Here is a 23,007-nt window from a genome sequence, read left to right as displayed (position 1 = left end):
TTGTAAAAAAGGCAATACACCAAAGCTATTGTCAACAGAGGGGGATATAAGGGAGGTGTATGGTACTCTTGTTGTTTCTCCTTTTTAATTTAATTTAATTTTGCTTCTTTATTCTATCTTTTTTCTTCTTTTTTTTTTCTTCCCCTTCTTTTTTTTTTTTTGTGGAAGAAGTGAAAATGTTCTCACATACCTTGTAGTGGTGAAAGCATAACTATGCGATTATACCGGAAGCTACTGATTGTTCACTCAGGATGGATTGCATGGTATATGAATAAAGCTATTTAAAAAATAAACAGAAAGATACAAGTGCTGGAGAAGATGTGGAAAGAGAGAGATACCTATTCACTGTTGGTAGGGAAGAAGAATGGTATAGGTATAAGCTTGGAAGAACTGAAAGCAGGAACATGAACAGACATTTACATACTGGTGCTTATGGCAGCAGTATTTACGATTTGCAATGAATGGAGACGACCTAAGGGTACATGCAAGCGGTGAGCGAAGGGCGAAATATGGTGTGTACACAAAACATAGAACAGAGTACTGAATGAAGTCGTGAGGCATGCAACTAGGTGAAAGGAAACTTGAGGATATTATGTTGAGTGAAATAAGCCAGAAATGAAAGGACAAATATTTTAAGGCCTCACTAATATAAACTTACTATAATCAGCAAATGTTGAGAATTGAATTTGAGAGGATAGGCACCAGAGGATAGAATGTGGACAGAGACTGGGCAATTGTTATGATAAAGGACTGCAGTGTGTTCAACGAGGTTGTAAAGGTTCGTAGACTGTAAGCTCTTACAGCAGTCACATCTATTCCTGAGTTTTAACTGTTATATAAGAGATGTTTATTTGGTACAAAATTTATATTCTCTGCAGCATGCTTTCAAATATAACCTGTATGGTCAGTTTATTTAAACAACATGGTTGCATGGAACCTAGAATGGGGAATGAGATCATGTTACTCTGTACAGATTAATGTGATACCACAATGCACACCAGAGTACTTTGGGCAGAAAATAAAAAAGCATTTGCAAAGTCACCTTGAGGAACTGGGGGAAAATGTCATAATATTAAACTTCCTCACGTGAAGGATTCCTGATATTCCCGCAAGCATTAGGGGAATTCCAGTTTGATAAGTCAAGCCCTTGATCTTGGGGCTTGCCCTAATGAAACTTATTCTTGCAAAGAAGAAGTTAAGCCTACTTATAATTATGCCTTAAGAATCACCCCCAGAGAACCTCTTTTGTTGCTCAGATGTGGCCTCTTTCTCTCAGCCAACTCTGCAAATAAACTTAAAACCCTCCCTGCTATGTGGGACATGATCCTCGGGGGTGTTAAGTCTCCCCGACAATGAGGGACAGGACTTCCAGGGATGAGCCTGGCCCTGGCATCACGGGATTGAGAAAGCCTTCTTGACCAAAAAGGGGTAAAGAAATGAAACAAAATAAAGTTTCAGTGGCCGAGAGAGCTCAAATAGAGTCGAGAGGTCAATGTATAGGTTATTCTTATGCATTATATAGATATTCCTTTTTAGTTTCTAGTATATTAGAATAGCTAGAAGGAAATACCTGAATCTGTTGAACGGTAATCCAGTAGACTTGACTCTTAATGATAATTGTAGAACTATATTGCTTTTATCATGTGACCATGTGATAGTGAAACTCTGGTGACTGATACTACCTTTAACCAGTGTATGGGCAGATAAGAAATAAAATAATGACAAAAATATATACATAATAATAGGGGGGATAAGGGATATGAGATGGTTTGCATGATCTTTTTTATTTCTTTTTTAATTTTTTAATTTTTAATATATTTTTTTCTTTATTTTGGAGTAATGAAAATGCTCAAAAATCGATTGTGGCAATGAGTGCACAATTATATGATGATGTGTGCCACTGTATACTTTCGATGGATTATATGGTGTATGAGTATATTTCAAAAAAATTGCATTAAAAAAACATTACATGAAGAAAAAAATATGCAACCACTCAGCGTTACATCCTGGAATGAACTCGGGGTGGCAGGGGGTTCATTCCAGGTCTCTTTCTCTCTGCTGTGATAATGGGTATTAGTTCCAGAGACAGTGTTTCAAGGTTACATATCTCCAAACAGCACTGGGAATTTTATACTAAAGAATTTATGTTTAAAAATTCAGACTTCTGTGTTTTTTCACATAAAATAACAGATCAAGAAGTATCAATTTTATAAACCAAGTAGACATCAGAAAAAGAAAAGGTATATATATATTTAAAAAAAGACTCCATTCAGGGACAATGTTACCTGAGTTAAAGAGGGCAAACTATGAACAAAATCTGACAGACACAAAATTAGGTTTTCCAGACAAGCACTTCACACATATCAAGGCAAAATCTATGGGAAAAGAGGAGAATTTATGAGAGCAGACCATGGTTAATCTTTGCTAATGTCTGAAAGAATTATCATAGAAAATTCTATTTTATTCATTAAATTTCATAAGTATAATTTAAAGTTTCCAGTTGTAGAGCTAACTCCCTGGGTTCAGGTAATCTGGCAGATAAATAGATACTTAATATGGTTCAGAAAAAATGTATTTATATTATCAACTATAAATGAATTACACACTGGTGATGAGGAAGCCACAGTTAATAAGGCAATCTGAATTGCTGACACACCTGAGGAATCAGGAAGGTACCCTAGAAATGAAACCCCCAAGAGCCAAATCATTGCAAGATCAGTGTCAAACAATTGAGGAATTACTAAATTAACATGATGATTCTGCATTTACAGAAGGCTCTAAGCTTCTGTAAGCTTAAAAACTTACAGGTATTTAAGTAAAAAAGGTATTTAAGTAAAAAAGAAAACTCTCAGGTATTATGCTGTGGGCACCTTATAATCACTAGTCAAGGAAGGTTAAGTAACACTGCAAAAAAGATCTGTAAATCTTGCTTGTCAGAAAACCTTATCGGCTTTCACTCTAGTTCTTACTTGCTGTGTGCCTTCAGACAGATAAATTATATAAAGGCCTCTTGACCTCAGCTTCTACACTTAAAACAAAAGCTATAATCTCTAACATGTAAACACAAAAAACTTCTAAGAAAATAAGATAATAGATAAGAAAAATGTTTTGTAAATTAACATTAACATGTAAGATCACTGCTTCCAACTTGTGGAGAATCAGATAGGTTAAATCAACTAGGATGTCACAGTTAATTGAAGTCAAGGTCAATGCTAATTAAAGCATTCCGTATTGTATCATATTGCTTCCCAAGATCCAGAAGTCTTTCTTCTGTTCATCACAGAGCTTTCCATACTACTTGAATATCTCTGGTCTTTCAGCTTCTATGATGCTACTCTATCCAAATCCTCCTCTTCTCCCTGATTTTGTATTCTTTCTTTCTTTTAATTATACTGGTTTCTCTAATAATATCACAGCATCTCAGACCTGGAGAACATCTTAAAAGTAATTGTATCAATACCATCATTTTTCTGAGAGGAAAACAGAGATCAAGAAATATTAGTGACCCACTGACATTTTAAACTATTTCTGGACATTCCCCTCGTCACTATCTAAAACTCAATGAGTCCCAAACTGGTTAGGCTAAAAAACATGAGTTGTATATTTTGGAACCTCCCCGACTCCATCTCCACCATCTAATTACTTAATCCTGTCTGCTCTATTACATATTCTAAGCAGTCAGAGCGAACACACATCTCAGATAAGAATCAAAATTCAGCAAATGCATGTGGTTACTTTAGCAAAAATCATTGTCTCTCAAGAGCAATTTACACAGTCCATGTGACCAAACTCTATACCATCATGTGTAATAAGATACATGTTTTGCAAAGAAAGACCCATTTTATAGTGTTTATAAAATAGCCTTTTCTTCAATCATCCTTCTGGACTGTTCCTCTAGTAGATACAAAAAGAATGTCTAAAGGTCTAAAATTTATGATGTGTTCTGTAAACAGTAGAAAAATACTGCCAAAATCAAATTTCAATGAACAATCTGTCTGACTAAGGTGAACACAGGTTGAGTGTAACTGTTAACTCTGTTTTTTTTTTTTTTTGTTTTGTTTTGTTTTTTTTTGTTTTTTTTTAATCATCATTTTATTGAGATATATTCACATACCACGCAGTCATACAAAACAAATTGTACTTTCGATTGTTTACAGTACCATTACATAGTTGTACATTCATCACCTAAATCAATCCCTGACACCTTCATTAGCGCACACACAAAAATAACAAGAATAATAATTAGAGTGACAAAGAGCGATTGAAGTAAAAAAGAACACTAGGTATCTTTGTCTGTTTGTTTGCTTCCCCTACTTTTCTACACATCCATCCATAAACTAGACAAAGTGGAGTTTGGTCCTTATGGCATTCCCAATCCCACTGTCACCCCTCATAAGCTACATTTTTATACAACTGTCTTCGAGATTCATGGGTTCTGGGTTATAGTTTAATAGTTTCAGGTATCCACCACCAGCTACCCCAATTCTTTAGAACCTAAAAAAGGTTGTCTAAAGTGTGCGTAAGAGTGCCCACCAGAGTGATCTCTCGGCTCGTTTTGGAATCTCTCTGCCACTGAAGCTTATTTCATTTCCTTTCACATCCCCCTTTTGGTCAAGAAGATGTTCTCCATCCCACGATGCCGGGTCTACATTCCTCCCCGGGAGTCATATTCCACGTTGCCAGCGAGATTCACTTCCCTGGGTGTCTGATCCCACGTAGGGGGGAGGGCAGTGATTTCACCTTTCAAGTTGGCTTAGCCAGAGAGAGAGGGCCACATCTGAGCAACAAAGAGGCATTCAGGAGGAGACTCTTAGGCACAAATACAGGGAGGCCTAGCCTCTCCTTTGCAGCAACCGTCTTCCCAAGGGTAAAACTTATGGTAGAGGGCTCAACCCAGCAAACCACCAGTCCCCTATGTCTGTGGTCATGTTAGCAACCATGGAGGTGGGGTAGGCGAATACCCCTGCATTCTCCACAGGCTCCTCAAGGGGGCACTACATGTTTTTTTTTTTTTTTCCTTGTTTGTCTTTTTTCTTTTTTTTTTTTTTTTTTTTTTTTTTAATCATCATTTTATTGAGATATATTCACATACCACGCAGTCATACAAAACAAATTGTACTTTCGATTGTTTACAGTACCGTTACATAGTTGTACATTCATCACCTAAATCAATCCCTGACACCTTCATTAGCACACACACAAAAATAACAAGAATAATAATTAGAGTGAAAAAGAGCAATTGAAGTAAAAAGAACACTAGGTACCTTTGTCTGTTTGTTTGCTTCCCCTACTTTTCTACACATCCATCCATAAACTAGACAAAGTGGAGTTTGGTCCTTATGGCATTCCCAATCCCACTGTCACCCCTCATAAGCTACATTTTTATACAACTGTCTTCGAGATTCATGGGTTCTGGGTTGTAGTTTAATAGTTTCAGGTATCCACCACCAGCTACCCCAATTCTTTAGAACCTAAAAAAGGTTGTCTAAAGTGTGCGTAAGAGTGCCCACCAGAGTGATCTCTCGGCTCGTTTTGGAATCTCTCTGCCACTGAAGCTTATTTCATTTCCTTTCACATCCCCCTTTTGGTCAAGAAGATGTTCTCCATCCCACGATGCCGGGTCTACATTCCTCCCCGGGAGTCATATTCCACGTTGCCAGCGAGATTCACTTCCCTGGGTGTCTGATCCCACGTAGGGGGGAGGGCAGTGATTTCACCTTTCAAGTTGGCTTAGCCAGAGAGAGAGGGCCACATCTGAGCAACAAAGAGGCATTCAGGAGGAGACTCTTAGGCACAAATACAGGGAGGCCTAGCCTCTCCTTTGCAGCAACCGTCTTCCCAAGGGTAAAACTTATGGTAGAGGGCTCAACCCAGCAAACCACCAGTCCCCTATGTCTGTGGTCATGTTAGCAACCATGGAGGTGGGGTAGGCGAATACCCCTGCATTCTCCACAGGCTCCTCAAGGGGGCACTACATCTTTTTTTTTTTTTTTCCTTGTTTGTCTTTTTTCTTTTTTTTTTTTTTTTTTTTTTTAACTTTCCCTTCTTTTTTCAAATCAACTGTATGAAAAAAAAAGTTAAAAAGAAAACCAACATACAATAAAAAAACATTTCAAAGAGACCATAGCAAGGGAGTAAGAAAAAGACAACTAACCTAAGATAACTGCTTAACTTCCAACATTTAACTCTGTTTTGAAATGCATTTATTTTGGTAGCCTGCCTCCTGAGAAAATGTCCTTGATGATCTACCACATTTACAATTAAAAACAAATTTTAAAGTCTTTCAAAATTAAGCCTAGATACTATGAAAATATAAAGCAGAGGCACTTAAACCTGTGAGCATGAAATTCATCAAAGATCCTTTGGCTTGCCAAACATAATTCTTCTCAGATGAACAGCAGGACAAAACTATATTCCATGTTTGGGGTGTTGGAGAGCTTTTCTAGTGATGCTGTAGTTGTTAAAACTTTTATAACTCTAAATTGTGGACCTCTATTTGGTGTTCGAAGATCTGAAAACAGTTCATGTCCCTTTTTAAGATTAGTGGCTTCCAACCACTCTCTCCCACTGTCCAGAGAAAGGAAATGGCTTTCTAAAGGTTTTGTGAAAGAGATAAACTTAAATCACTGTAGCTACAAAATTTATGAAGCTCTCACTAAAAAATGCTAAGTCTGAATAACAGCTTTTAAAACTCCCATATATTTTCCCAGACTGAAATGCCACAAATTCAAGATGAGGAATATTCTTTAGAAAATTCAGGGTGACTCCTGAGAAATTTCTTACCGTAGCAAAGAGAAGACATCATAAGAATTGCGAACACAGTTCTGATCCACCTGAAGAAGACTATTCTTCTGAACATTCGAATAACTCTGAAAGATATTTATAAACAAATTAATCAAGGTTAAAAAATAAAACTTGTATACAAGTTGTTCATTATTTCTGTCTTTTTATTATAATTTATAAATGGTCCAGTTAATTGAAATTGTTAAAAAAAGGTGTAAGTACAATTTTCATATAACTGAAGTCTACACTTTTAGACAAGTGATTTTAAAATAACCATCTTCCCATGGAAACAATGTTTTACTTTATAAATTGTGGTGAATTTCCCAGGGAAACTCAGAAGTCTTTTTAATGTATTATGTGACTGAAGAAGAGATTAAAAACAACATTGCGATTATGCCTAGCCATCATATGTAATGTTTTTATGGGGGGAAAGGCATTCCAAGTCCTACTAAGAATACCATAGACAAATATTACCACTCCAGTGGTACAAAGGTGGTGGAAATAAGGATGGTTTCTAGAAAGAACACAAAACAATCCCATTAGAAGAACAGAACAGATATCTCTGTTATTTAAGGCAAAGTAAAGTTTGTTAAAAACAAAGACTCTGGCCCTAGACCACCTGGATTAACATTAAGCCCTCAATACTCACACTCTGTCATCTTGAACCAGACTCCTAAACTCTCTTACTTTAACCTTGTCTCTTCATCTGTAATATGGGATGGTGATTAGTATCTACTTCACAGGTTGCTGAGGGGATTTAATGACTTAATGTTTGTAAAGTGAAAGGTATGTAGTTAAGCACTATTAAGTGTTTGCTATTAGGCTAGTATACGCATTTTTTTAAGTCACAGCTCTGCAGACATTAAAAGAATGTTAGAGTACTATGAACAACTTTATGCTAACAAGTTTAATATTAATTCCTAAGAAAGACACCACACACAAAAAAGAAAAAAGAATATTATAGATGAATATACCTCATGAACATAAGACAAAAAAAAAATCCTTAACAAAATATTAACAAATTGAATCCAGTAATCCTTTACAAGGTTAAAACAACAATATATCATTATTAACTAGATTTATCCTCAGAATGTGAAGGTGATTTAACATTTAAAAATCAATCAATACTAAAGCAGTCAAGCCAATGCAACTGGGACAGAGCAACTTCTTCAATAAATGGTGTTTGAAGAACTAAATATCCACATCCAAAAGAATGAAAGAGGACTCCTATCTCATACCTTATACAAAAATTAAGTAGAAATGGATCAAAGACCTAAACAGTAGAGCTAACACCATAAAACTTTTAGGAGAAAATCAGGGAAATATCTTAAAGATCTTGTGATAGGAGGTGGTTTCCTAGACCTTACACTCAAAGTACGAGCAAAGTAAAAAGAAATAGATAAATGGGATCTACTCAAAGTTAAACACTTTTGTACATCAAAGGACTTTGTGAGAAAAGTAAAAAGGCAGCCTACACAATGGTAGACAACATTTGGAAACCACAAATAGATAAGGGTTTAATATCCAGAATATATAAAGAGATCCTACAACTCGAAAGAAAAAAGACAGCACCCAATTTAAAAATGGGCAAAAGACATCGACAGAGGTGGCAAGATGGCAGCTGTGCCAGTTTGAATGTATTATGTACCCCCAAATGCCATTATCTTTGATGTAATCCTGTGTGGGTGGACCTATCAGTGTTAATTAGATTGTAATTCTTTGAGTGTTTCCATGGACATGCGCCCCACCCAACTGTGGGTGATGACTCTGATTGGATAATTTCCATGGAGGTGTTGGCCCGCCCATTCAGGGTGGGTCTGAATTAAATTACTGGAGCACTATATAAGATCAGACAGAAAGAGCAAGCTGCTACAGCCAAGAGGGACACTTTCAAGAAAGCACAGGAGCTGCAGATGAGAGAGAATTTGAAGACAGCCGTTGAAAGCAGACTCTTGCTCTGGAGAAGTTAAGAGTGGACAAATACCCCAAGTGCAACTAGGAGTGACATTTTTGAGAAACTGCAGCCTAGAAAGGAACGTCCTGGGAGAAAGCCATTTTGAAACCAGAACTTTGGAGCAGACACCAGCCACATGCCTTCCCAGCTAACAGAGGTTTCCTGGACACCATTGGCCATCCTCCAGTGAAGGTACCCGATTGCTGACACTTTATGGCCTTAAGACTGTAACTGTGCAACCAAATAAACCCCTTTTATAAAAGCCAATCCATCATTGGTGTTTTGCATTCTGGCAGCATTAGCAAACTAGAACAGTGGCATAGAGAGGAGTGGAAGTTAGTCCCCTGGAACAACTAATAAACAACCAGGAACAACTAGTAAATAATCTGGAATAACTGCTAGGGAACAACCGTGACTGTCCACACATCATATACCACCCTGGATTGGCAGAAATGCCTGAGATCACAGCATACAATCTGTAAGTAAAAGCTACGAAACTGCCCCAGGAGCCCCATCCCCCCTTGGGAGGCTGAACAGCAAAGCCTTGCTGTGGTAGAAAGCAGCACTCTCTGAACAAGTGAATATACCTCAGTCCAGCTCCATCTGGGGTTTTAATTAACAAATGTGGACTGCTCAACACAAGCTACAAACTCCCAACAATCAGAGGCTTTTAGTGATGACTGACCTTAAAGAAGCAGAAGACTCATCTGTCCTGGGAGGGGGAGCCCAGAAGACCAGGTGTTATCTCTGGCCAACAAGTGAAACTGGGGGCCCGTGGACTGGCCCTGAAAGGGGGCTTATTGTCCCTTTTTTTCTCTCTCAATCTAAGCAGCTCAGTGGAGAAAACCTCAGCATTCTGACCCAGACAAGGGTGGAGACAGCAGAGTCAGAGAGACAAAGAACCTATTTAAATGCAGATGATAACTCCCTAGGGAGTGTATCTTCCCTAAGAGGAAGGAGGTGGTGCCCAGCTCATCTACCACCTTCCATTCAGAACCAGAACCAGACCAAAGAGCCTGGGGGAAAACAGCCAAAACAGGAACTAAGGAGGCCACAACTCCTTACACCAGTCAGGAGTGACAGACTCACAGGTGCCACCTGCTGGGAAAGTTAGGAAAAGCACAGCGGCAAGATGCCTCACAGGTTATGTCAATCTTCTAAGACAAACACTTAGGGAAAACTGATACTATTGCCCCTTTCTGAGACCTGAGCCTGTTCTGGTCTGGGAAAACCTGATTGGGTTAAGAAAGAACACCAGATGCCTAAACAACAGAAAACTACAACCTACAATAAGAAAAATGAAGTTATGGCCCAGTCAATGGAGCAAACTTACACTTCAACTGAGATATAGGAATTGAAACAACTAATGCTAAATCAATTAAACAAGTTTAGGGAAGATATGGCAAAAGAGATGAAGCATATAATGAAAACACTGGGCAAACATAAGGTGGAAACTCAAAGTTTGAAAAAACAACTGGCAGAATCTATGGAAATGAAAGGCACAACACAAGAGATGAAAGACACAACGGAGACATATACAGTAGATCTCAAGAGGCAGAAGAAAATACTCAGGAACTGGAGAACAAGACACCTGAAATCCTACGCACAAAAGAACAGATAGGGAAAAGAAAGGAAAAATAGGAGCAACGCCTCAGGGAATTGAATGACAACATGAAACACATGAATGTACAAGTCATGGGTGTCCCAGAAAGGGAAGAGAAGGGAAAAGGAGCAGAGGCAATAATAGGGAAATAATCGATGAAAATTTCCCATCTCTTATGAAACACATAAATTATGGATCCAAGAAGCACAGCGTACCCCAAACAGAATATATCTGAATAGGCCTATGCCAAGACACTTAATAATCAGATTATCAAACGTCAAAGACAAAGAGAGAATCCTGAAAGCAGCAAGAGAAAAGAGATCCATCACATACAAAGGAAGCTTGATGAGACTATGTGCGGATTACTCAATAGAAGCCATGGAGGCAAGAAGGAAGTGGTGTGATATATTTAAGATACTGAAAGAGAAAAACTGGCAACCAAGAATCCTATATCTGGTAAAACTGTCCTTCAAATATGAGGGTGAGCTTAAAATATTCTCCGACAAACAGACAATGACAGAGTTTGTGAACAAGATACCTGCTCTGCAGAAAATATTAAACAGAGCACTAAGACAGATAGGAGAAGACAGGAGTGAGAAGTATGGAACACAATTTTGGTAGTGGTAGCACAACAATGTTAAGTACATTGAACATAGATGACTGTGAGTATGGTTGAAACAGGGAGGTTAGGAGCATGTGGGACACCAGAAGGAATGAGGAAAGATAAAGACTGGGACTGTATAACTCAGTGAAACCTAGAGTGCTCAATAATTGTGATAAAATGTACAAACATGTTTTTATACAAGGGAGCACAAATGAATATCAACCTTGCAAGGTGTTAAAAACAGAGTGGTACTGGGGGGAAAATACAATCAATGCAGACTAGAGACTATAATTAACAGAAACATTGTATTATGCTTCCTTTAATGTAAAAAAGGCAATATACCAAAGCTAAATGCATGTAAGAGGGGGACATAAGGGATGGGTTTGGGACTCTTGACATTGTCTGACCCTTTATTCTACTTTAGTTTAATTCTATCTTTCCTTTTGTGGCTTCCTAGCTGTCATTTTTTTCTCTTTTTTCTTTTTCTTTTGTCTCTCTACCTTCTTTGACTCTTCCTCCTTTGTGGAAGAAATGGAGATGTCTGTATATAGATAATGGTGATGGTGGTGAATACATAAATACATGACTATACAGGGAAGCATCAATTGTTCACTTAGAATGGAATGTACGGTGTGTGAACAAAACCATCTTAAAAATAAAAAACAAAAACCGCGTTGATGAAGAAACCCTGAGGGCACTATATTGAGTGAAATATGTCAGACACATAAGGACAAATATTGCAGGGTCTCACTGATATGAACTAATTATAAAATGCAAACTCCATAGACATGAAATATAAGTTACCAGGATATAGAATAAGCCTAAAGAAGGGGGAGCAGTTGCTTATTATGAGCAGAATGTTCAACTAGGTTGAACTTAAGTGTTTGAAAATGGATAGAGGTGATGGTAGCACATTGTGAGAATAACTAACAGTGCTGAATGGTGTGTGAATGTGGTGGAAAGGGTAAGCTCAAAGTCACGTATGTCACCAGAAGGAAAGCTGGAGGTTAAAATATGGGAATGTATAAACAGAGAATCTTGTGGTGGGGCAATGTCCATGATTAACTGTACAAATATTAGAAATCTCTTTCATGAACTAGAACAAACATATGACACTATAACCAGAAGTTAATAATAGAGGGGCAAACAGGGGGAAAAAATACATATTGCAAACTATACACTACTTAGTAGTATTTTAACACTCTCATCAACAGTAACAAATGTACTATACCAATACTACGAGTCAATAATGGAGGGGGGGTGGTTAGGGGTATGGGAGGATTTGAATTTCCTCTTTTTGCCTTTCTTTCTTTTCTGGAGTAATGAAAATGTTCTAAAAATTGAAAACAAAATTAATTGTGGTGATGGATGCACAGCTGTATGATGGTACCATGGCAACTGATTGTATACTTTGGATCTTTGGATAAGCATATGGTATGTGAACAATCTCAATAAAATTAAATTAAAAAAAAGACATGGACAGATACTTTTCTGAAGAGGAAATACAAATGATTCAACAACATATGAAAAGGTAATCAACTTCACTGGCATTATGGAAATTCAAATCAAAACCACAATGAGATATCATCTCATACCTAATAGAATGATCATTATAAAAAAAAAAAAAACAGAAAATTACAAGTGCTAGATAGGATGTGGAGGAAGAGGCATACATTCACCATTGGTGGGAATGTAGAATGGTACAGCCACTCTGGAAGTCATTGTGGCTATGACTCAGGAAATTAACTATAGAGCTGCCATATGATCCAGCAATTCCATTACTAGGTATATACTCAGAGGAAACGAAAGCTAAGACACAAAAGGACATTTGTAAACTGTTGTTTATAGTGACATTATTCATGATTCCCAACAGATGGAAACAGCCCAAATGTCCATCAATGGACAAGTAGATAGACAAACTGTGGTATATACATACGATGGAATATTACACAGCTGTAAGACAGAATAAAGTCACAGAGCACATAACAACATGGATGAACCTTGAGGACATTATGTTGACTGAAATTTGCCAGAAACAAAAGGACAAATACTGTACCGTCTCAATAGCATGAACTAACATTAATGAGCAAACTTTGAGAGTTAAAGCTGAGAACACAGGTTATCAGGAGACAAAAAAGAGGGTAGAGATTGGGCATTTGGTGCTCAAGGAATATAGAATGTTCAACAGGATTGATTGTATAGATCCAGAAATGAAAAGCACAATTCTATGTGATGGTAGCACAATACTGTAAGTACACTGAACAAAGACAACTGTGAGTCAAGTTGAAAGAGGAAGGCCAGGGACATGTACAACACTAAAAAGAAAGATAGAAGATAAAGACTGGGACTGCAAAAGTGAGTGAAACCTAGAGTGGTCAATTACGGTGATTAAATGTAAAAATGAAAAAAATGGTTTTACATGTGGGAGAACAAATGAATGTCAACTTTTCAAGGTGTTGAAAGTGGGATGGTATTAGGGAAAAATATAATCAATGAAAACTAGAGTCTATAATTGACAGTAACACTGTAATATGCTTCCATAAATTGCAACAAAGTCAATATACGAAACCTAAAGGTGTATAAGATGGGGATAAAAAGGAGGAGGTATGGGATTCTTGATGGTGGTATTGTTTTCTGACCATTTTATTTTATTTTATTTTATTTTATTTTTTCTTTTATCTTTTTTATTATTCAGATTTTAATTTTTTTATTTTTTTGGAGTAAAGAATGTGTTCAAGGGCTGATTGTGATGAATGCACAACTATATAATGATACTGTGAACACCTGATTGTACATCATGGATGACTGTATGTTATGTGAATATATCTTTATAAAATTGTGCAGGGGAAAAAATAAACAGAGAGATACAAGTGTTGGAAAAAACATGGAGAGAGAAATGTACCTATTCACTATTGGTGGGGAAATAGAAAGGTGCAACCCATGTGGAGGGCAGTGTGGTGGTTCCACAAGATGCTAAGCATGGGATTGCCATAAGGTCCTGCAACCTCATTAATGGGTATATACTTGGAAGAACTGAGAGCAGGGATATGAATGGACATTTGCACACTGGTGTTTATGGCAGCAGTATTCAGGATTTGCAATGAATGGAGGTGGCCTAAGGGTACATCAAATGATGAACAGAATGGTGAACTGTGGTGGATGCATACAATAGAATATTGGGCAACTGCAGGAACAAATGAAGTTGTGAGGCATGCAATAAGGTAAATGGATCTTGAGGAAAACATTTTGTGTGAAACAAGCCAGAAATGAAAAGACAAACATTATAATGCCTCACTAATACAGACTAACTATAATGTGCAAACTCTGAGAACTGAATCTTAGAGCACAGGTTATCAGGGGAAGGCTTATTGTAAAGTCCCCAGATTACAATAAGCTCTTACAGCAGTCACATCTATTCCTGAGTTGTAATGGTTATTTCTAAACTTTGAGATGCTGAGCTCTTTGTATATAACCTGGTCGGTCCCTGGAACTTTAAGTATCTGTGTGACACCTTGAGACTCAGAGCTCGAGTTCAGCAGCTGTGAATGTCAGTATTACTCCATACAGCAAATGCTAAAAAAAAATTGAAAAGGAGTTCAGACTTCCGTTAGAGATATGAATGAAGTGGATCAGGACTAAGGCAAATCAGTCTCAAGAGAAAAAGACAATATTGACTGTGTTTTAAAACTTCAACTTCTGTGTGAGACCAAAGGAAGAGATGTTTATTTGGTGCAAAATCTATACTTTTTGTAGCACACTATATAATTAAACTTGTATGATTGGTTTATTTAAACACCAAATTACATGGAACTTTGAACAGGGAGTGAGGTCTGGTTGGTTTATACAGAGTAGTGTGAAACCCCAATAAATCCCAAAGTAACTTGGCAGAGAATAAAAATGTATTTGCAAAGCCCCCCTGAGAGACTGGGGGAAAATGTGGAAATATTAAACTTCCCCAGTTGGGAAATTCTTGATATTCTCACAAGTTTTGGGGACTACCAATTTAAAAGGCCAAGACCTCAATCTTGGGGCTTGCCTTTATGAAGCTTGTTACTGCAAAGGAGAGGCTAATCCTACTTATAATTGTGCCTAAGAGTCACCCCCAGAGAACCTCTTTTGTTGCTCAGATGTGTCCTCTCTCTCTCTCTAAGCCCACTCAGCAGGTAAACTCACTGCCCTCCCCACTACATGGGATGTGACTCCCAGGTGTGTAAATCTCCCTGGCAGTGTGGGGCATGACTACTGGGGATGAGCCTGGACACGACATTGTGGGATTGAAAAAGCCTTCTTGGAGCAAAAGGGGGAAGAGAAATGAAACAAAATAAAGTTTCAATGGCTGAGAGATTTCAAATGGAGTCAAGAGGTCATTCTGAAGGTTATCCTTATGTATTATATAGATATCCCTTTTTAGTTTTTAGTGCATTGGAATAGCTAGAAGGAAATACCTGAAATTGTTGAACTGCAACCCAGTAGCCTTGATTTCTGAAAGGTTATATAACCACATAGCTTACATGGTGTGACTGCGTTCTTGTTAAAACCCTGTGGCCCACAAACTCTTTTTCCAGTATATGAACAGATGAGTAGAAAAATGGGAACAAAAATTAAATGAGTAATAAGGAGGCTGGGGGGAATGGGATGTTTTGGGTGTTCTTCCTTACTTGTATTTTTATTCTTTGTTTTTGGAGAAATGAAAATGTTCAAAAATAGACTGTGGGGAGGCGGGGCAAGATGGCAGACTGGTGAGCTGTATGTTTTAGTTACTCCTCCAGGAAAGTAGGTAAAAAGCCAGGAACTGCGTGGACTGGACACCACAGAGCAATCTGTCTTTGGGCATACTTCATACAACACTCATGAAAACGTGGAACTGCTGAGATCAGCGAAATCTGTAAGTTTTTGCGGCCAGGGGACCCGCGCCCCTCCCTGCCAGGCTCAGTCCCGGGGGAGGAGGGGCTGTCAGCTCCAGGAAGGAGAAGGGAGAATTGCAGTGGCTGCTCTCATCGGAAACTCATTCTACTGATTCAAACTCCAACCATAGATAGACTGAGGCCAGACACCAGAGACTCTGAGAGCAGCCAGCCCAGCAGAGAGGAGACGGGCATAGAAGGAAAACAACACGAGAAGCTCCAAAGTAAAAGCAGAGGATTTTTGGAGTTCTGGTGAACACAGAAAGGGGAAGGGCGGAGATCAGGCCTTGAGGCGCATATGCAAATCCCGAAGCAAGGCTGATCTCTCTGCCCAGGGCACCTTTCCTTAATGGCCCTGGTTGCTTTGTCTATTAGCATTTCAATAACCCATTAGATCTCTGAGGAGGGCCGGTTTTTTTTTTTTTTTTTTTTTAAATCCTTTTTGCTTTTTCTAAAACAATTACTCTAAGAAGCTCAATACAGAAAGCTTCAAAGAATTGAAATTTGGGCACGTCAAGTCAAGAGCAGAAATAAGAGAGCTCTGAGACAAAAGGCAATAATCCAGTGGCTGAGAAAATTCACTAAACAACACAACTTCCCAAGAAAAGGGGGGTGTCCGCTCACAGCCACCATCCTGGTGGACAGGAAACACTCCTGCCCATCGCCAGCCCCATAGCCCAGAGCTGCCCCAGACAACCCAGTGTGACGGAAGTGCTTCAAATAACAGGCACACACCACAAAACTGGGCGTGGACATTAGCCTTCCCTGCAACCTCAGCTGAATGTCCCAGAGCTGGGAAGGGGGAGCAGTGTGAATTAACAGAGCCCCATTCAGCCATCATTTGAGCAGACTGGGAGCCTCCCAACACAGCCCAGCAGCCCAGAACTGCCCTGGGGGGACGGCACTCACCTGTGACATAGCACAGTCATCCCTCAACAGAGGACCCGGGGTGCACAGCCTGGAAGAGGGGCCCACTTGCAAGTCTCAGGAGCCATACGCCAATACCAAAGACTTGTGGGTCAGTGGCAGAGACAAACTGTGGCAGGACTGAACTGAAGGATTAGACTATTGCAGTAGCTTTAAAACTCTAGGATCATCAGGGAGATTTGATTGTTAGGGCCACCCCCCCTCCCCGACTGCCCAGAAACACGCCCCACATACAGGGCAGGCAACACCAACTACACACGCAAGCTTGGGACACCAATTGGGCCCCACAAGACTCACTCCCCCACTCACCAAAAAGGCTAAGCAGGGGAGATCTGGCTTGTGGAGAACAGGTGGCTCGTGGACGCCACCTGCTGGTTAGTTAGAGAAAGTGTACTCCACGAAGCTGTAGATCTGATAAATTAGAGATAAGGACTTCAACTGGTCTACAAACCCTAAAAGAACCCTATCAAGGACAGCAAATGCCACGAGGCCAAAAACAACAGAAAATTATAAAGCATATGAAAAAACCAGACGATATGGATAACCCAAGCCCAAGCACCCAAATCAAAAGACCAGAAGAGACACACCTAGAGCAGCTACTCAAAGAACTAAAGATGAACAATGAGACCCTAGTACGGGATATGAAGGAAATCAAGAAGACCCTAGAAGAGCATAAAGAAGACATTGCAAGACTAAATAAAAAAATGGATGATCTTATGGAAATTAAAGAAACTGTTGACCAAATTAAAAAGATTCTGGACACTCATAGTACAAGACTAGAGGAAGTTGAACAACGAATCAGTGACCTGGAAGATGACAGAATGGAAAATGAAAGCATAAAAGAAAGAATGGGGAAAAAAATTGAAAAACTCGAAATGGACCTCAGGGATATGATAGATAATATGAAGCGTCCGAATATAAGACTCATTGGTGTCCCAGAAGGGGAAGAAAAGGGTAAAGGTCTAGGAAGAGTATTCAAAGAAATTGTTGGGGAAAACTTCCCAAATCTTCTAAACAACATAAATACACAAATCATAAATGCTCAGCGAACTCCAAATAGAATAAATCCAAAAAAACCCACTCTGAGACATATACTGATCACACTGTCAAACATAGAAGAGAAGGAGCAAGTTCTGAAAGCAGCAAGAGAAAAGCAATTCACCACATACAAAGGAAACAGCATAAGACTAAGTAGTGACTACTCAGCAGCCACCATGGAGGCGAGAAGGCAATGGCACGATATATTTAAAATTCTGAGAGAGAGGAATTTCCAGCCAAGAATACTTTATCCAGCAAAGCTCTCCTTCAAATTTGAGGGAGAGCTTAAATTTTTCACAGACAAAGAAATGCTGAGAGAATTTGCTAACAAGAGACCTGCCCTACTGGAGATACTAAAGGGAGCCCTACAGACAGAGAAACAAAGACAGGACAGAGAGACTTGGAGAAAGGTTCAGTACTAAAGAGATTCGGTATGGGTACAATAAAGGATATTAATAGAGAGAGGGAAAAATATGGCAAACATAATCCAAAGGATAAGATGGCCGATTCAAGAAATGCCTTCACGGTTTTAACGTTGAATGTAAATGGATTAAACTCCCCAATTAAAAGATATAGATTCGCAGAATGGATCAAAAAAAATGAACCATCAATATGTTGCATACAAGAGACTCATCTTAGACACAGGGACACAAAGAAATTGAAAGTGAAAGGATGGAAAAAAATATTTCATGCAAGCTACAGCCAAAAGAAAGCAGGTGTAGCAATATTAATCTCAGATAAAATAGACTTCAAATGCAGGGATGTTTTGAGAGACAAAGAAGGCCACTACATACTAATAAAAGGGGCAATTCAGCAAGAAGAAATAACAATCGTAAATGTCTATGCACCCAATCAAGGTGCCACAAAATACATGAGAGAAACATTGGCAAAACTAAAGGAAGCAATTGATGTTTCCACAATAATTGTGGGAGACTTCAACACATCACTCTCTCCTATAGATAGATCAACCAGACAGAAGACCAATAAGGAAATTGAAAACCTAAACAATCTGATAAATGAATTAGATTTAACAGACATCTACAGGACATTACATCCCAAATCACCAGGATACACATACTTTTCTAGTGCTCACGGAACTTTCTCCAGAATAGATCATATGCTGGGACATAAAACAAGCCTCAATAAATTTAAAAAGATTGAAATTATTCAAAGCACATTCTCTGACCACAATGGAATACAATTAGAAGTCAATAACCATCAGAGACTTAGAAAATTCACAAATACCTGGAGGTTAAACAACACACTCCTAAACAATCAGTGGGTTAAAGAAGAAATAGCAAGAGAAATTGCTAAATATATAGAGACGAATGAAAATGAGAACACAACATACCAAAACCTATGGGATGCAGCAAAAGCAGTGCTAAGGGGGAAATTTATAGCACTAAACGCATATATTAAAAAGGAAGAAAGAGCCAAAATCAAAGAACTAATGGATCAACTGAAGAAGCTAGAAAATGAACAGCAAACCAATCCTAAACCAAGTAGAAGAAAAGAAATAACAAGGATTAAAGCAGAAATAAATGACATAGAGAACAAAAAAACAATAGAAAGGATAAATATCACCAAAAGTTGGTTCTTTGAGAAGATCAACAAGATTGACAAGCCCCTAGCTAGACTGACAAAATCAAAAAGAGAGAAGACCCATATAAACAAAATAATGAATGAAAAAGGTGACATAACTGCAGATCCTGAAGAAATTAAAAAATTATAAGAGGATATTATGAACAACTGTATGGCAACAAACTGGATAATGTAGAAGAAATGGACAATTTCCTGGAAACATATGAACAACCTAGACTGACCAGAGAAGAAATAGAAGACCTCAACCAACCCATCACAAGCAAAGAGATCCAATCAGTCATCAAAAATCTTCCCACAAATAAATGCCCAGGGCCAGATGGCTTCACAGGGGAATTCTACCAAACTTTCCAGAAAGAACTGACACCAATCTTACTCAAACTCTTTCAAAACATTGAAAAAAATGGAACACTACCTAACTCATTTTATGAAGCTAACATCAATCTAATACCAAAACCAGGCAAAGATGCTACAAAAAAGGAAAACTACCGGCCAATCTCCCTAATGAATATAGATGCAAAAATCCTCAACAAAATACTTGCAAATCGAATCCAAAGACACATTAAAAAAATCATACACCATGACCAAGTGGGGTTCATTCCAGGCATGCAAGGATGGTTCAACATCAGAAAAACAATCAATGTATTACAACACATTAAAAACTCGAAAGGGAAAAATCAATTGATCATCTCAATAGATGCTGAAAAAGCATTTGACAAAATCCAACATCCCTTTTTGATAAAAACACTTCAAAAGGTAGGAATTGAAGGAAACTTCCTCAACATGATAAAGAGCATATATGAAAAACCCACAGCCAGCATAGTACTCAATGGTGAGAGACTGAAAGCCTTCCCTCTAAGATCAGGAACAAGACAAGGATGCCCGCTGTCACCACTGTTATTCAACATTGTGCTGGAAGTGCTAGCCAGGGCAATCCGGCAAGACAAAGAAATAAAAGGCATCCAAATTGGAAAAGAAGAAGTAAAACTGTCATTGTTTGCAGATGATATGATCTTATATCTAGAAAACCCTGAGAAATCAACGATACACCTACTAGAGCTAATAAACAAATTTAGCAAAGTAGCGGGATACAAGATTAATGCACATAAGTCAGTAATGTTTCTATATGCTAGAAATGAACAAACTGAAGAGACACTCAAGAAAAAGATACCATTTTCAATAGCAACTAAAAAAATCAAGTACCTAGGAATCAACTTAACCAAAGATGTAAAAGACCTATACAAAGAAAACTACATAACTCTACTAAAAGAAATAGAAGGGGACCTTAAAAGATGGAAAAATATTCCATGTTCATGGATAGGAAGGCTAAATGTCATTAAGATGTCAATTCTACCCAAACTCATCTACAGATTCAATGCAATCCCAATCAAAATCCCAACAACCTACTTTGCAGACTTGGAAAAGCTAGTTATCAAATTTATTTGGAAAGGGAAGATGCCTCGAATTGCTAAAGACACTCTAAAGAAGAAAAACGAAGTGGGAGGACTTACACTCCCTGACTTTGAAGCTTATTATAAAGCCACAGTTGCCAAGACAGCATGGTACTGGCACAAAGATAGACATATAGATCAATGGAATCGAATTGAGAATTCAGAGATAGACCCTCAGATCTATGGCCGACTGATCTTTGATAAGGCCCCCAAAGTCACTGAACTGAGCCATAATGGTCTTTTCAACAAATGGGGCTGGGAGAGTTGGATATCCATATCCAAAAGAATGAAAGAGGACCCCTACCTCACCCCCTACACAAAAATTAACTCAAAATGGACCAAAGATCTCAATATAAAAGAAAGTACCATAAAACTCCTAGAAGATAATGTAGGAAAACATCTTCAAGACCTTGTATTAGGAGGCCACTTCCTAGACTTTACACCCAAAGCACAAGCAACAAAAGAGAAAATAGATAAATGGGAACTCCTCAAGCTTAGAAGTTTCTGCACCTCAAAGGAATTTCTCAAAAAGGTAAAGAGGCAGCCAACTCAATGGGAAAAAATTTTTGGAAACCATGTATCTGACAAAAGACTGATATCTTGCATATACAAAGAAATCCTACAACTCAATGACAATAGTACAGACAGCTCAATTATAAAATGGGCAAAAGATATGAAAAGACAGTTCTCTGAAGAGGAAATACAAATGACCAAGAAACACATGAAAAAATGTTCAGCTTCACTAGCTATTAGAGAGATGCAAATTAAGACCACAACGAGATACCATCTAACACCGGTTAGAATGGCTGCCATTAAACAAACAGGAAACTACAAATGCTGGAGGGGATGTGGAGAAATTGGAACTCTTATTCATTGTTGGTGGGACTGTATAATGGTTCAGCCACTCTGGAAGTCAGTCTGGCAGTTCCTTAGAAAACTAGATATAGAGCTACCATTCGATCCAGCGATTGCACTCCTCGGTATATACCCGGAAGATCGGAAAGCAGTGACACGAACAGATATCTGCACGCCAATGTTCATAGCAGCATTATTCACAATTGCCAAGAGATGGAAACAACCCAAATGTCCTTCAACAGATGAGTGGATAAATAAAATGTGGTATATACACACGATGGAATACTACGCGGCAGTAAGAAGGAACGATCTGGTGAAACATATGACAACATGGATGAACCTTGAAGACATAATGCTGAGCGAAATAAGCCAGGCACAAAAAGAGAAATATTATATGCTACCACTAATGTGAACTTTGAAAAATGTAAAACAAATGGTTTATAATGTAGAATGTAGGGGAACTAGCAGTAGAGAGCAATTAAGGAAGGGGGAACAATAATCCAGGAAGAACAGATAAGCTATTTAACGTTCTGGGGATGCCCAGAAATGACTATGGTCTGTTAATTTCTGATGGTTGTAGTAGGAACAAGTTCACTGAAATGTTGCTATATTATGTAACTTTCTTGGGGTAAAGTAGGAACATGTTGGAAGTTAAGCAGTTATCTTAGGTTAGTTGTCTTTTTCTTACTCCCCTGCTATGGTCTCTTTGAAATGCTCTTTTATTGTATGTTTGTTTTCTTTTTAACTTTTTTTTTCATACAGGTGATTTGAAAAAAGAAGGGAAAGTTAAAAAAAAAAAAAAAAAAAGAAAAAAAGAAAAAAGACAAACAAGGGGGAAAAAAAAAAAAAAAAAGATGTAGTGCCCCCTTGAGGAGCCTGTGGAGAATGCAGGGGTATTCGCCTACCCCACCTCCATGGTTGCTAACATGACCACAGACATAGGGGACTGGTGGTTTGATGGGTTGAGCCCTCTACCATAAGTTTTACCCTTGGGAAGACGGTTGCTGCAAAGGAGAGGCTAGGCCTCCCTGTATTTGTGCCTAAGAGTCTCCTCCTGAATGCCTCTTTGTTGCTCAGATGTGGCCCTCTCTCTCTGGCTAAGCCAACTTGAAAGGTGAAATCACTGCCCTCCCCCCTACGTGGGATCAGACACCCAGGGAAGTGAATCTCCCTGGCAACGTGGAATATGACTCCCAGGGAGGAATGTAGACCTGGCACCGTGGGACGGAGAACATCTTCTTGACCAAAAGGGGGATGTGAAAGGAAATGAAATAAGCTTCAGTGGCAGA

General features: G+C 38.5%; 1 protein-coding gene across 2 annotated transcripts in view; it reads right to left on the bottom strand.

The window, feature by feature from the left end:
* UVRAG (UV radiation resistance associated) overlaps nucleotides 1-23,007 on the bottom strand; it is a 421,213-nt gene that overhangs the window by 278,057 nt on the left and 120,149 nt on the right. For both annotated transcript variants that reach the window (XM_037840712.1, XM_037840711.1), the window contains exon 6: nucleotides 6,784-6,869. In XM_037840712.1, the coding sequence (XP_037696640.1) occupies nucleotides 6,784-6,869 (86 nt within the window). The remainder of the gene's footprint in view (nucleotides 1-6,783; nucleotides 6,870-23,007) is intronic.

The sequence above is a fragment of the Choloepus didactylus genome, chromosome 6 (assembly GCF_015220235.1).
Source record: "Choloepus didactylus isolate mChoDid1 chromosome 6, mChoDid1.pri, whole genome shotgun sequence".
Lineage (NCBI taxonomy): Eukaryota > Metazoa > Chordata > Mammalia > Pilosa > Megalonychidae > Choloepus > Choloepus didactylus.
This window is presented reverse-complemented; position numbering and strand designations above follow the sequence as displayed.